The 13166-nt window shown below is 47.8% G+C and overlaps 6 protein-coding genes across 6 annotated transcripts; 3 read left to right on the forward strand and 3 right to left on the reverse strand.

Moving 5' to 3' along the window:
• Nucleotides 1–16: 16 nt before the first annotated feature.
• On the forward strand, nt 17–1233 carry UV8b_01760 (uncharacterized protein; the record flags this gene model as incomplete). The annotated part of the gene is made up of 3 exons (XM_043139258.1): nt 17–19; nt 95–1107; nt 1221–1233. 3 exons carry the CDS (start codon nt 17–19, stop codon nt 1231–1233), a joined length of 1029 nt encoding a protein of 342 aa, XP_042995192.1.
• Nucleotides 1234–1296: 63 nt separating this feature from the next.
• On the forward strand, nt 1297–1721 carry UV8b_01761 (uncharacterized protein; the record flags this gene model as incomplete). The annotated part of the gene is made up of 4 exons (XM_043139259.1): nt 1297–1336; nt 1417–1444; nt 1509–1599; nt 1659–1721. 4 exons carry the CDS (start codon nt 1297–1299, stop codon nt 1719–1721), a joined length of 222 nt encoding a protein of 73 aa, XP_042995193.1.
• A 1317-nt stretch (nt 1722–3038) lies between these two features.
• On the reverse strand, nt 3039–4796 carry UV8b_01762 (uncharacterized protein; the record flags this gene model as incomplete). Its single annotated transcript, XM_043139260.1, has 1 exon — nt 3039–4796. One exon carries the CDS (start codon nt 4794–4796, stop codon nt 3039–3041), a length of 1758 nt encoding a protein of 585 aa, XP_042995194.1.
• Nucleotides 4797–5750: 954 nt separating this feature from the next.
• Nucleotides 5751–6133, reverse strand: UV8b_01763 (uncharacterized protein; the record flags this gene model as incomplete). The annotated part of the gene is made up of 2 exons (XM_043139261.1): nt 5751–5869; nt 5944–6133. The coding sequence occupies 2 exons, from the start codon at nt 6131–6133 to the stop codon at nt 5751–5753; spliced, it is 309 nt and encodes a 102-aa protein (XP_042995195.1).
• A 155-nt stretch (nt 6134–6288) lies between these two features.
• On the reverse strand, nt 6289–6992 carry UV8b_01764 (uncharacterized protein; the record flags this gene model as incomplete). The annotated part of the gene is made up of 6 exons (XM_043139262.1): nt 6289–6368; nt 6424–6468; nt 6539–6562; nt 6661–6722; nt 6799–6815; nt 6975–6992. 6 exons carry the CDS (start codon nt 6990–6992, stop codon nt 6289–6291), a joined length of 246 nt encoding a protein of 81 aa, XP_042995196.1.
• Nucleotides 6993–7558: 566 nt separating this feature from the next.
• Nucleotides 7559–9145, forward strand: UV8b_01765 (uncharacterized protein; the record flags this gene model as incomplete). Its single annotated transcript, XM_043139263.1, has 2 exons — nt 7559–7976; nt 8037–9145. The coding sequence occupies 2 exons, from the start codon at nt 7559–7561 to the stop codon at nt 9143–9145; spliced, it is 1527 nt and encodes a 508-aa protein (XP_042995197.1).
• Nucleotides 9146–13166: the final 4021 nt, after the last annotated feature.

The raw sequence follows: 13166 nt of genomic DNA on the forward strand, positions 1-13166 counted from the left end.
GCTTTCTGTCATCTTGATGGTGATTTTGAGCCAGTCGACGATTCCCCGGGTGCAGCTTGGCCCTTACTTGTATTCCTGGCTTTAACATCGCCAGCTGTTGACCTATCCTACACGCAGAACCTGCTATTTCATCACTCATCAACACATTATGGCTAAGCGGTCGGTGAGGAGGAACTCCAGATCGCAGGGGGGCTTGATGCCTCGACATCCTGCACCAATTGCATCTGCGAGGATGGCTAACTCTACTCCGAGTATTACTTCTGAGTTCCCTTTGCAGACGTCAGGCGCCAACGATGTCGGCAAACTTTCAATTTCCTCTCTAACACTGGATACACCCTTGGCTCCTTTAAAGCGTCAAAGTCGCGTTCCCTCGAAGTCATTTCCCTTCCTTGAGCTGCCTTCCGAGCTACGAGTCAAGGTTTACGAGTACTACTTCAGCGACACAGATCCTGTCTTAGATCTTGGGCCGGAAAACTACAAGCGCATCCACAAGACTCTCGGTTTTATGCGCGTCTGCAAACAGATTCATATCGAAGCGACGCACTTCTTTTACAGCTCACGGAGTATACGCATCTTTCCGACTTACCCTGGGCGATACTTCAAGACTAAAAAGCCCATGCTTGCTCGGCTAAAGAAACACCAACGGCAGTGCATCACGTCATTGGAGCTTCGTCTTGGCCCTGGCTGGGGTGCACCTCCGCGAGGCTGGGTGGTAAACGAGGCGCTGGGTCTCGCGGATTGCATCAGCGTCCGCAAGGTGACCATTTTTGTAGAATGTGACCCCAGTGACGACTTTTATAAAGGATTTCGACGATCTGACGGTTTCTACGAAAAATTCAGTGCCGGGCTGATGAAGCGTGTACTTGCCGCCCTTCCTCACGCGAACGTGGTCGAGTTTGACGGATTCTCAGGTGTCAAAAAGACTGGCGCCATGATGCGAGGCCTGCTTGACATTGCTGCTGAAACAAAGCGCCTCATCGCGTGGGGTCCGGAGCGAGGATGGACAGACGGCCCTGAGAAACAGACAAAATCTAACCATGACGCGACGTTGTTTATTGAGGGCATTTCAATGGAAGGGTATGCGCCACAAAGTGTATTAATATATGCGTAGGTTTTTATTTCTTTTTATTTGTTTTTATTTTTGTGTTGTTCTGTCATCAAATGAAAATAGAAGACACCCGTCGGAACAAGAATTTACGGCGTTGACTGGGACTTTTCAGGACAAATATGTAGTTATCATGGACGGTCTAATTCGTCTACACTCACCACGATGCAAGTACAATATTGGTATAAAAAATGGAGACTTGCAAACCAGCCATGATTCGACATTTGCCACGTGCCTCTCTTATTTCTGACCGCCCCATCTGACCATACTTGTTTGTCAAGCCTCTCCGGCATTGCATCGTTCACAAACAGGGTTCGTAACACACTGGAAATACCTGTGGTGCGTCAGAGCCAGAATCATCTTTTTTTTTCATCCGGTCCGCTAATTCTTGGTTCAAACAAAGCAAACTCACTTACTCGTCACTCTCCTTGTTCACAATAGTGGAACAATCACAACCCTGGGGACATGTCGCTACGGATGATAGTGTCGTCAATGTACGTCGAGTAGTATGTGTGCTGGTAGTAAGCAACGACTGACTTGTGGGTCGGCACAGGACGCAACTCGGTTTACGAAGACAGTCAAAGACCCTGTACCTATTAGAAATGTTCCCGACTAGGGCATATAAGCATACTCTCTGCTAAGCTGATCTCCGACGGTCAAGCAGGAACATGTTTTGCAGTCTGTATCCGCTGCAGCTGACACTTGACTTGGGATGACAGTATGCGGTGCCGGAGCGACCGTCACAGCGACCGTCTTCGTCAAAGTGACAAAGGCGCGGGTAGAAGAAGCAGGCGCAACAACCTGCTGCGTTACCACGATGTTGAGCACAGTTCCATTGGACGTAATGGTGTACGTTCCAGGAGCCATGGTACGGTAGTCCATGAAGGGGCTCGTCACGTTGGCCACCTGGCGGAAGGTTGTCGTTGTCATTGTCGTTTTTGGCAACCAGCATCGCTCGCAGTACGGATTGGTGATGCATTGGAAGTATCTGCGGGTGTTTAGTAGAAGGCTTCGATACTGCGGTGAGACATACTCTTCGCTGTTCTTGTCGACGATGCGGGAGCAGTCGCATTTTCCACCGGGTGAACAATCAGGTGGAATGCGAGACGGTGTATTTGCTTGGGAGCACGTCCAAGTTCCGTCCGGCGACAAGGCTTCGGAGATGCAGGCCAAGATGAGCAGGAGCAAGAGATTCATTGTGCTTGTGGGGGGATTTCTACGTGAGCCGTCCGTCGCATGCGTTTTCTTTGGACTGGCATTTACATGGATAGGAGCAAGACGGGAATGGGATTGAGCTTGTTTTAAACCGCTGGGCGGATCCGGACCTGTCGATGGCTACTACGAATTGTTTGTGCGTTTCGAAATTCACGGTGTCACGATGGTTGTTGATGTCGGGAAAGCAAGCGTTCATCTGGGATTGCTGTTGCTGCTAGACACAAAAGCTGGCGCGAGAAATCTTGCTTCTTCGATAAAAGTCAACATCAGCTTGAATTTGTCAGTGTCATTGACTTGTTCCAAGACAGTCACCAGTCCGGATGGTTGAAAATCCGTCAAGGGAAGGAAACAAACTTGTGCCAACCAAGATTCCAACGGAACGATTGTGAATTCGTCCGACCCGGTACATGGATCGGCATCTGCTCATCCGTCGGGACCCTGTGCTCTGGTGAAGTCCGAGCTCTCGCAGTTCGTAGCACCGACTATCCAACAGACGTGGACGCATCCCAGTCGCGCCCAACTTATTTTGAGTGTAACCGATGCGATGTGCTCCAAAATCATTCAAACTGCCACCGCCCAGCAAACGGAATTTTAATCAAGGACGCCGCATAGATGCAAACAATAAACAACGCATCATCTTCGCTCGGCCCACGGTTTTTTTTTTTAACCATGGCGTCAAACCAAACCCCGGGGTATACAAATGCAATCCGTGATCCAATCATGACCTTTCCTTGGGTTTTCCATTTGGCACAGCTTGTGTCGACCCCTGCGCAGCTCGAGCCGCTCGCGCCTTTTGAATCTCCTCCACCTGGTGTTGTAACCATCGAGCTCCCTCCCAGAGTGCGCCGTCGACATCGACGCCATGAGCTTCCAAACTCACCACCGTGAGGTACAGGGAGCCCAGCAGAATCACGCCAAGGATGAGAAAATGCGTCATCCACCAAAAATGCTGTCGTCCAAGCGGGCAATCGACATACTCATGCTCCCATTCCCACGTTTCATGGTTGAACCACATGCTGAGCAGGCCTGCGTTGCCGCCAAAATCGCCCATCATGCTGCGCACAGTGATTTCCCTACGACCTGGATGTTTGCCCATGGAGGGAATGTTTGACAACTGGACATCTCGCCATCGGCGTGTCTCCCAGGAGCGATCTTGGGGGCTGGTACCATTCGTTTGGTTCACAAAGTGGTAAGTATCGCAGCCTTCGTGATCATGGCCATCCAGAACAAGACCCGGGCGACCAAGTCCTTTACCCGAGGCCTCTGGGTCTCGACTGACGCCGAATATGCCCTCGAGAAGACCCTTGCTGGCGTCGGAGCTGAGTAGGTACTGTTCCTTGACACCGCCTCCGTCTTGAGGTCCGTGAAAGTCAAAGAATGGCGCATCAACACAGACGCCTGCTGGTTTGTACAGAGGAATATGGGTCAAGATGAGTGTGAATTGACCCTTGTACTCGACAGCGCATGCAGTTCCAATGACTGCATTTATGAAGTTGTACGTTGTGTCTTGGAGACCCTGGTCTTTGGCTGGCGTGTCGAGGTTCATGTCGTTTAGTACGACGATGCGCAGTTCGGGCGGTAGTCGCACAGACTCGGGATTCGTCTCGTCATGTTGGATCTTGGCATTGATTTCAGCATCTGTGACGGGAAGCTCGAAGCGGAGCTCGTAGTTGGCTTTGCCAAAAACTCTTTCGAAGCGTTCCATTCGTTCCTGGGTGAGATCACCGGCATAACCAATGTCGTGATTTCCCGCCACATTCATGATTCTCCGCGACCAAACCTGTTCCTCTGCCGAACCGTCGAGAAAGCCCGTGAGGTTGTATTCGGAGCTGGGCCACATGGCGACGTCATCGGGCACGCGCTCGCCGCCGCGGAACGTTCTGCTCCAAAACCTCTGCCCTCTGCGGTCAAACTCATCGTCCTCGATCCACTGACTGCCGAGGAGGTCGCCCAGGACGGAAACATGTGTCGGACGCGTCCACCAGTGGATTGTTCGATATACGTGCGCCAAGTAAAAGTCATTGCCAAAGAGGTCGAACCGTTTTCGCCACGATTCAATAATAAAGGGAATGTCCTCGAAGAAGATGTCAACAATGTCGTGCAGGACCAAGCGGAGACGATCCCTCAAGGAATCGTGCCATATCTGAAAGGTCAGCCGCTGGAAGATAGTTTTGATGTGCGGAAACACGCCCAAGTAGGCTATAGGAATCGACGTGTCGCCTTCGAGCTGGGGATCGCCAAGAGCAAGAAGTCGGAAGGGTGCCTGCTTTATGGGCGGGAAGTTTTTCCGAGCGTCTACTTTCGCATAAGGCCAGTGCAGATGCTTGGTGACTTGGAAAGCTTCTTCCGGATCTCTGGACGGCAGAGGAAAGGCACATTGGCTGAAGAAGGGGTACAAGTACAGATAGACGGAGCAGGCTATGGCCAGTGGAACCATGAGGCCGAAGCCATTGCGAAGAAAAGCCCGGGCCAACATGGAGCCAGCTGCATGTGCGAGGCACAGAGGCAACGGGAGCTATCGCACGTCCTGCAAAACGAGCAGCGAGAGAAGTGCTTGTGCAAAGAGAAGACGAAGTAAGGATTCAGGGGTGGAGGGAAGGTTGCGTGCCCCCAGTTGACAAAAGGGCGCGTAAAGAGGTCGACGGTGGGCATTTTCCATCCCTAGGGGCGCATGCCAGTCCATGCCAGCCCTAGATATTGTATGTACATGGTAATAGGCAGGCAGGTGGGTCCAGGAGCAGTCATGTCTTCTTAAGCACGCTGGGACTACCCAGCGAGGGGCAGCCGCTCTAAGCAGGGATCCAGTGGGTCTGGTCCATGGGGACGTTGAATACATGTACTCCGTACCTGTTGAGAAGCTGCATGTGGTCTGGTGCACTACTACATACCTTGTCGGCCAAGCCCTTGCTAGATCGAGAAACCACCAGCTACGTTACCTACCTAACCTAGGTCGATATGTACGTGGGAAACTTGCTACTGACATCAGTAAACGCTTAGCTTCCTAACTCTTGAACTGACTAAAAGGGCAATGCATCTCCTTCATTAACTTTCTATTTTGATCCCGCGCTTCCGCTGCGTAACTGCGCAGTAGTCCATGTTCGATCCCGGAGATGTCATCTCGCCCCAACTTGTCTACATATTGGTTGACATTGGTATCCGCTCTTTACACGCGTTGGCGGCGCAGCCCAATGAAAGCAATTAGGATAAAAAAAAGATAGCAACAAGACCTTTGTATTCATTATAGAAACAGCGATCAAGTTCACTAGGTATTACAGGAATGGTCCAAGGGCGGCATAGCGTCGTTCAGCCATTTAAGTTGCCAATATTACTTCAACATGCACAAAATGAGGCACGCGCGGGTTGTATAGTACAGCTAAGCGGTACACAAGTTTTATAAAAGCGTCTCGTGTAATGGCTGTGTTCCAAGTGACTACTCAGTCAACCCCAGCTGGCTGTCATCCGGCTCTGTATATTGACCACGCGGCTTCGCGCCCCTGGTCCTGTCTCTGATGATGTTGGACTTGTCAATCGCCTCTTTTTCGTCTCGTTCTGTCCAGAAGTTAATTACTCATCCCGCCAACCCCCGAAAACACCCATAAATGGAAAAGAAATTGAAAGCTTACCCAACGCCTTGTCGGAATCTGCCGTTGTCTCCTTTATTGGATCCGCGACGGCATCGTCGTCACCCTGGACGGGAATAGGCTCGCTTTCACCTGTCACGTAAGAGTCATCGTGAACTTGGCCCTCGGGAGCTTCGTTATCAAGTGCCCCGGTGTTCTTGTCGTCTTTCTGATGGAAAGCCGTCTTGGACATGATGGTGGTTGACAAAACTAGAGGGTGGAAATAAGACGTAGTTTGCAAAATTGGAAGAGCCTACAGTAGAGTTGAGTGATTGAAATGACGGGAATGTGAGACCGTAATGCATGCGAGCAAACAATACATTCTTCAACACGGTCGACATTTATAGTCTAGAAAATATTCGACTTCTTTTCGTTAAGTCGTGATGTCATCGAAGATGAGATATGATGTAAAGATCCCAGGAAATGGACTGCCGACTCATCGTCACCATCCCGCCACGTCCGACGTAAGAGGCCCTTACTCACAACAGAGTCCCCATGCTAGCCCCCTACTTTTACCGCCGATGGAGTCTGGCGAAGGATTGCGCTTGTTAGGAACTTTCACGGGACCGCTGATGAGCGCTGTTTGTTGATTACGGACCGTGGCGATATTGTAACGTCGAAGCTAGATTTTGCAACAATATATAGCAGCACATTTCGTGAAATTATTAGTATAACCAAGATGGCCGAGTGGTTAAGGCGATGGACTTAAGTGCTTATTACTTAGCATTCCATTATCGTAAGATGCCTGGGTTCGAACCCCAGTCTTGGTAACCTTTTTAAGCCTGCAACCCGAGTTAAATATCAGACTGTGTGAACAACAGTCCTCTTTTTTATATGCGACATGTATATAATATTTACCATGTAGTTTTCAAGACCTACCTACCCCTGTGACTGTGTTAAGGTGCAGCTTTTGTAGCGGACCAAGGTTTAAGCCAATAGAAAACCATGAATTAAATAAAGGGAACGTTAGCAGACTAAGAAATAGTATAATAGTATAAGTACCGGCAATTTCCAGATCTACAGAGCTACCGCACCCGTAGGGCCCAGCACATAGGGCGCTATAAGGCTATTTATTCCCACTACATTAGGCAATTTAGCAGTAACCAAGGCAGACGGAAAAGGCGTCATTACTAATGCTTAAGATGTCACTTATTGGCTCTATTAGAAATGCCGGAATTTCTAGTATGAGGATTTTGTTGATAATGGGTTGGCGATTAGGACAGTTGCCAAGGAAATACCCAGTAGGTATTCAGCAAATAAAGGGTCCGATACAAAAGCAGGTCTCGCTGTTGGTGGCTTTTCTGTCCCCTGCATAAATACTCACCAACAGGTAGCAACTAGCGGCGCAAGATCCTGTGGCGGGCCTTTGGTTAGAAAGCATGGCAGAATCTATCCTTTCACCGCCTATTAAAAAGATATCTCGATTAAACGGCCTCACTATATTCTAAAGAGGGAAAGCGGGGAAGAGCTACGCTTTTCCTGCTTGCCTTCTGATTTTTTTGCGAATCATTAGGCAAAATGTCGTCATTATCAATTTGACCATTTCCATTTCCACTTCACATCCAATATCAACACTTATTAAGCTACAAACTTCCACCATCGAACGCAACACGCAACTATGTCCAACGCGGCCGTTACGTCTTCAATGCGCGCTGTCGCTTGGAATGTCCATTTTACTATCGGCGAAGATGAGGACCCCGGCGCCTTTGCCGGAATCCACCAAGTTCCAGGGAGTAATTTGGTGACCTTTCGCAACGTTTGCGACGAGCTACGCCTTTGCTTCGAATGCCCATACGATATTTCCCATACCGAGAACGAGAAAACCTGGACTGATATTGCGTTCTCATTAAGTCAGGACAATTCCCCGAGTTCGTTGGATCCCGGCTTGTCTTTCGTGACGGAGGCAAAAATGGATCAAGCTGTACCAAGCCTGGCGCCTTTGCGCCCCAAAGAACAGAATGTCTTAACATATCATATATACCATCATAAGAACTGCACTCTACCTTCCGGTTCACCACTCAAGTCTCACATGCAGGGTTAGCCATACAGTCCATCAATGCCATCTACCCATATAGTTTCACTGACTTTCTACCCAGCCAAATGCGCCAAACACCTCCGGAATCCTAGTCGTCGTCGCGATCGACGATACCTACCGCCGAACAAAACACCTTCCGATCCTAAAATCACGGTCATGCCTCTGCGAAAAAAGCTTAAAGCCCGCTCTGTGTCTCCGGGCAAACGACCAGCATCTGGGTCGACTTCACCCACGAAAGAAGTCGATGACGAGTTCGAGAATGTAGTTGCGCCTGCGAGCATGGAAATCGACCTCGATGAGGCTAGAAGGGTCACCAACGAATTCAGGTCTTCGTGCCTCAATAGAGCAATATCATGTGCTGTTTCGGGCGAAGGAGAGTCTTGGTGTCTAGGTCCTCCCATTGGCCCCGGCATTCAAGCTTGCCATATCATCCCTCAGCACCATTACCATATATATCCCGTTGCTGGCGGGGACGCAGATGACGATGTACCTCTTGAAACCAGTAATCGCAGGCTGAGAGAAGCATGGCAAAGTACATGGAGCCCGAGGAACGGCATCCTACTCATGAAGCACCTTCATGACTTTTTCGACGCACGACTCTTCTCCATACATCCTCGCACACTTCGAATCCGAGTTTTTGTCCCATATAATGCTCTGACGAGGTTCAACGGCCAAAGAGCTTCAGTACCTAATACTATCGATCGAAAGGCCCTACGCCATCACTACGAAATGTCATGCATCGAAAATATGGCTGCTGAACGACCAATCCTAGATGTAATCTCGCCTACTGCAAGTAGGATGACTTCAGGCATGACGACGCCGCTTACCGCGAAAACTGACTTGCCTGCAACACCGACCTTAGGAGATCTAGCCAATGGGAGGGTAGGCGACCCGACTAAGAAATCGCGACCGAACTATCCCGACCCCAGACAACAAAGAGACGATTCGCTGCCGGGTGACTTGCTGCATGCACTTAATACAGTAGAGTTGGTGGATGAGCGAGGGCGGAAACGCAAGGAACTGGATGACGACGAGACTTGTTCGCTGGATGAGTGGCTAAAGCAGTATGCGGGGGATCGTTTCATTACACCCGACAATAGCGAGGAGTTCCTGAAAGACGTTAACTGGGAACTATATAAGTTTAAGAAGAGACGCCAACTCATTAGCTAAATTCCTGGAGGGAATCAGCACTTAAGTTTTCAAGCGATCTATCCTTGTCATGATATCAAAGATTGGATGTATCGATGATATATAATCGATAAACTACTAATATACAGGCCGGAGGTTTAGATGGAAGAGAAGACTATCGCTCGTCAGATTAATATAAACCCGATACGTCGGAATGACCCAAATATCCGATATTTAATAATCCTATCCTATCCTGTTCTACTCAAGGATTCTCGTGAGGAACGGGACCCGTTCCACGTGTTATTACTGTCGCCACTGACTGTTTAAGCCGCAGCAGTCGCCTTGCTGGGATCGTGTTTGCCACCAAGACTAGACTGCAGGAGCATAGTCCTCATCATAACGTACCGAACTATATTTAGTTATTAATATTAAGACTTGAATTATAGCAGCTAAAATCAGTGTCAAGGTATATAGCGTTTTTATTCTTAACCACACTTTGCGTTATATGCCATGCCCTAAGTGGAAAAACTAGGCTATGATTATGGACTGACTTTGCTTTGCCTCTATTTTGCCTTTTGGACTGCCTCGTCGTAAACTAAATACGGAAGTATTATGAGTTTGATTATAGAACCTATCCAGAAATACAGTACCGCGAGTCAGATCCGCGGGATTAGGGTTGGTAAGTGTCGGAAGGGGCATCTGACCGGTCCAGGTCATCCTGCCAATTGAGTGGCCCACACCACCCGTGATGTAATATCGTCGGATTCAGCCCCTGACCCCTTTTCCCTTCCTTCTAGATAGTCAAGTCATAATACAGCAATCAAGAGTCGTTGCCTTGTGACATCCGATACCTACGTATCACGCGCGCGCTCTACATATAACTGGGTACCCCTTGTCTTTCCCAACAGTAAGGGTTAGATTCAGAAGGATAAAGGCGAAAGATTGCGGCAGTTGCCGGCAGATGAGGCGATTTTTAGTGAATAATGGGAAGAGTGGCGCAAGGCTAGACTCAGAAGAATGAAGGCGGAAGATTGCGGCAGTTGTCGGCAGATGAGCTGATTTATAGTGGATAATGGGAAGAGTGGCGCAATATATCAGTACAATTGAAAATTTGAGCAACGAGTACCGAGGTTGGCGTCAAACTTGTTCCCGGATTGATAGGACGTTACTGTAAGCGCTCGGGTAAAAGTACCGTAAGTGTTACTAATCCATATTAGTACCGATCTTTTCTGTAAAAGGCATTGGTAAGATGATTACTGTTCTAAGAAGGGATAAGAGTCGCAGACATCATACCATCGCTGGATCATTCTGGTGGTCAAGTTGTAAAACTGATATTAGTTGGTATATATGTCTATTTGCCCGCATCTCAGCTGTGAGAATGGCAAACTTGAGGGAGCCATCAAATTACATAGAGATGTTCAGAGCGTTTATAATAAAACTGCCCATACTCTCTTCTTAAGAAAATCTGCTGCAACGCTTTGCTGTATGCACATGCCCTGGAGACGCGCTACCTCTATGTAATCTGCAAGATTCTCCCCTATTGTGACTAAATGCAGGCAGAGGATATTTCAAGAGTGGCACTCAGTATCCGGTCCTTGTTGGATATCGGATATTTGGTTAAGAAAAATCATTCGAAGAATCGCGATGTAGGTGCCGATTTCTAGCGAAATTACTAAGTCCCGCCACCACAGGTGTCCACCTAATATTACTCCAGCTACTCTTTGGATCCTATGAAACACGCTTGCTGACTCAGGAAAATGGAGACAACCTGTAACTGTGATCGGCTTATTGAAAGTAGAACAAGTGCCATATGGCATACTAAGTTCTTCGACTGAACGGGCTGGATGATTGCGTAGCTATGTTATATAAATGCTGGGCAAGGAAGAAAAAAAAAGTATGCATTGTATACAAGTAAAGGTATATACAGCCCATCGCAAAATCTCGCAACAACCCTTGATGCTGCAGATTCCCGCACAGTAAAAGACGGCAAATCACCAGACTTCAACCGCATAGTGTAAGACAGAGCATCTCGACCTTAAAGAGGCTTCCAGCAAACTAATCTTAAAGCTAGGCATCTAATTGAACCTGATTATTCAAACTCGACAATGCATATTAAAGCCAGGTGGCTTGTGCAAGCAGCCGTTTTGATTCACACTAGCTTCGCTTGGGATTGGGCAATGCCTCAATGCCAAGGGCTTTTGGCTTCCATCACAAAGGCGAAAGAGGAAATTGAGTTACAAGAGCTTTTGCCCTTTGGGGGAGCTTTAACGATTGGAGCGATTGGCGACCAGATGAACTTGAATGCAAGGCAGTTCTGCATACACTGTGCAGCAGTAATGGGTTATCCTGACCCGGACTCTTTTGGATGGGAAATGGGGAAGCTTCTTTATGATGATCCTCCATATACGGGCTCCTGGAAGAGCGAATCGGCACTTGGCCTTACGTTTGACAATTTATGCAAGTTGACTATGGCAGAGACTTGTTTAGGTTGTGGCTATACTCCAGGGGTTGGAAAATGATCATCGTAGTGAGGCTACGACCGTTTTTTGAGAAAGTTAGGTCATAATGGGAAGACTAAAATGATGCATTATTTATTATTAGCAGTCAGACCAAAGGGGGTTAGTACTCAAGGCATAAATCCTAATGGATGGCATTTTGGATTGAAATAATAGGTCGATAATAAACATTTCTTGGTAAAGAACAAATACGTTCAGCTCATTTTCAGTCGACACTTTAAATACACATCCCATAGACCATTTGGCCTGCTTTCCTCCTTGTTAGGAGTTTAATGGTGATAAATGCCCGGCATTGGAAGCATTTGCTCCTGCCCAAGAGATGAGTCCATTTATAGAGCAGAGCGGACAGGCCCAAAGTACTGGCTAAATTTCCGGCATCAGGATACCCCCTTCAAGCATTTTCGCGAGTGATATTGCCAAAGTCAAGTCAGTTTAGTCATTTCTAAGTTCAATCTCTATCGCATAGAAAGTGCGACAACTACAGTAAGTGGAGCCATTTATGTTAGACCCCTTCTGTGACAATTTCTTTTCTATCAATCGACGATATTGACAGATTTCTCATAGTTAGGGATTAGAAAATGTTTCTTTGTAATATACTGCCCACGCGCTTCTATATCTTTCTAAACTTTTCCATCAACTATGGTATTAATACAGACAGATTGGGGACCTAGAGTTCGGTCTTTATATTCAGGTAATGGGATCTTATAAGTATCATCTCGTTCGGCATCTTAGCCACCGAGAAAGCTTCGAGAGCCGGACACTAAGTTGAAGACGCTTAAGGCTAGATCCGATGCCGCCGAATTCACCGATGTCCAAGGTGGCGTAACGCTGTGGTAAAGGGGAGAATTATTAGCTGATTCGAAGAGATTTTTTGCGTCCGCTCCCAGAACTAATATTAGATGTCTGCTGCGATAGATAACTGCTGTTATGACAAATAGCTACTGCCAGGGTGTGCTGGTGTGATAAAGGCGGCAAAGCTCTACTAATTGGCACCACTACTAACCATTTTGACAGTAAACTGGCACTCCATGACACCTCATCGCAGACATCATAGACCGTTTGCTGACTGTCGGAAAGGTCGGTGATACATTAGGAGCACACGATCGATGTGGTCCCACGTTTCTATGCAACGCGATTGGGTCCATGCACAACCGTTGCAGAGCCGCACAACCACACGTGACCGCGGCACACACAAAAAGGGGTATATCGTCGGCATCAGCCCTTGACCTTCTTCCTCTCTCTTAGCTAGTCATAATCAATCATAGTAATACAACAACGCGTAACCTGTGATAATCCGGTACCTCCGTGCTCCGCGCCCGCCCTACGTATTACTGGGTTAATCCTTGGTCGTATTCCAGCACTGACATCACGTCGGTACATAGGGCAAAATCGGAAAATAAAAAAAAAATAAAAATAAAGAATGGCCCCACTACAAGATTTACTGGATCAAGTTAGCTAACTAGATACGTATTTCTCACTAATTATACAATATAATTATTAGATATGACCTTGAATCATGTATAAGTGCAGGACACAATAGGTCTTAC

Source organism: Ustilaginoidea virens, chromosome 1 (genome assembly GCF_000687475.1).
Source record: "Ustilaginoidea virens chromosome 1, complete sequence".
Classification (NCBI taxonomy): Eukaryota; Fungi; Ascomycota; class Sordariomycetes; order Hypocreales; family Clavicipitaceae; genus Ustilaginoidea; species Ustilaginoidea virens.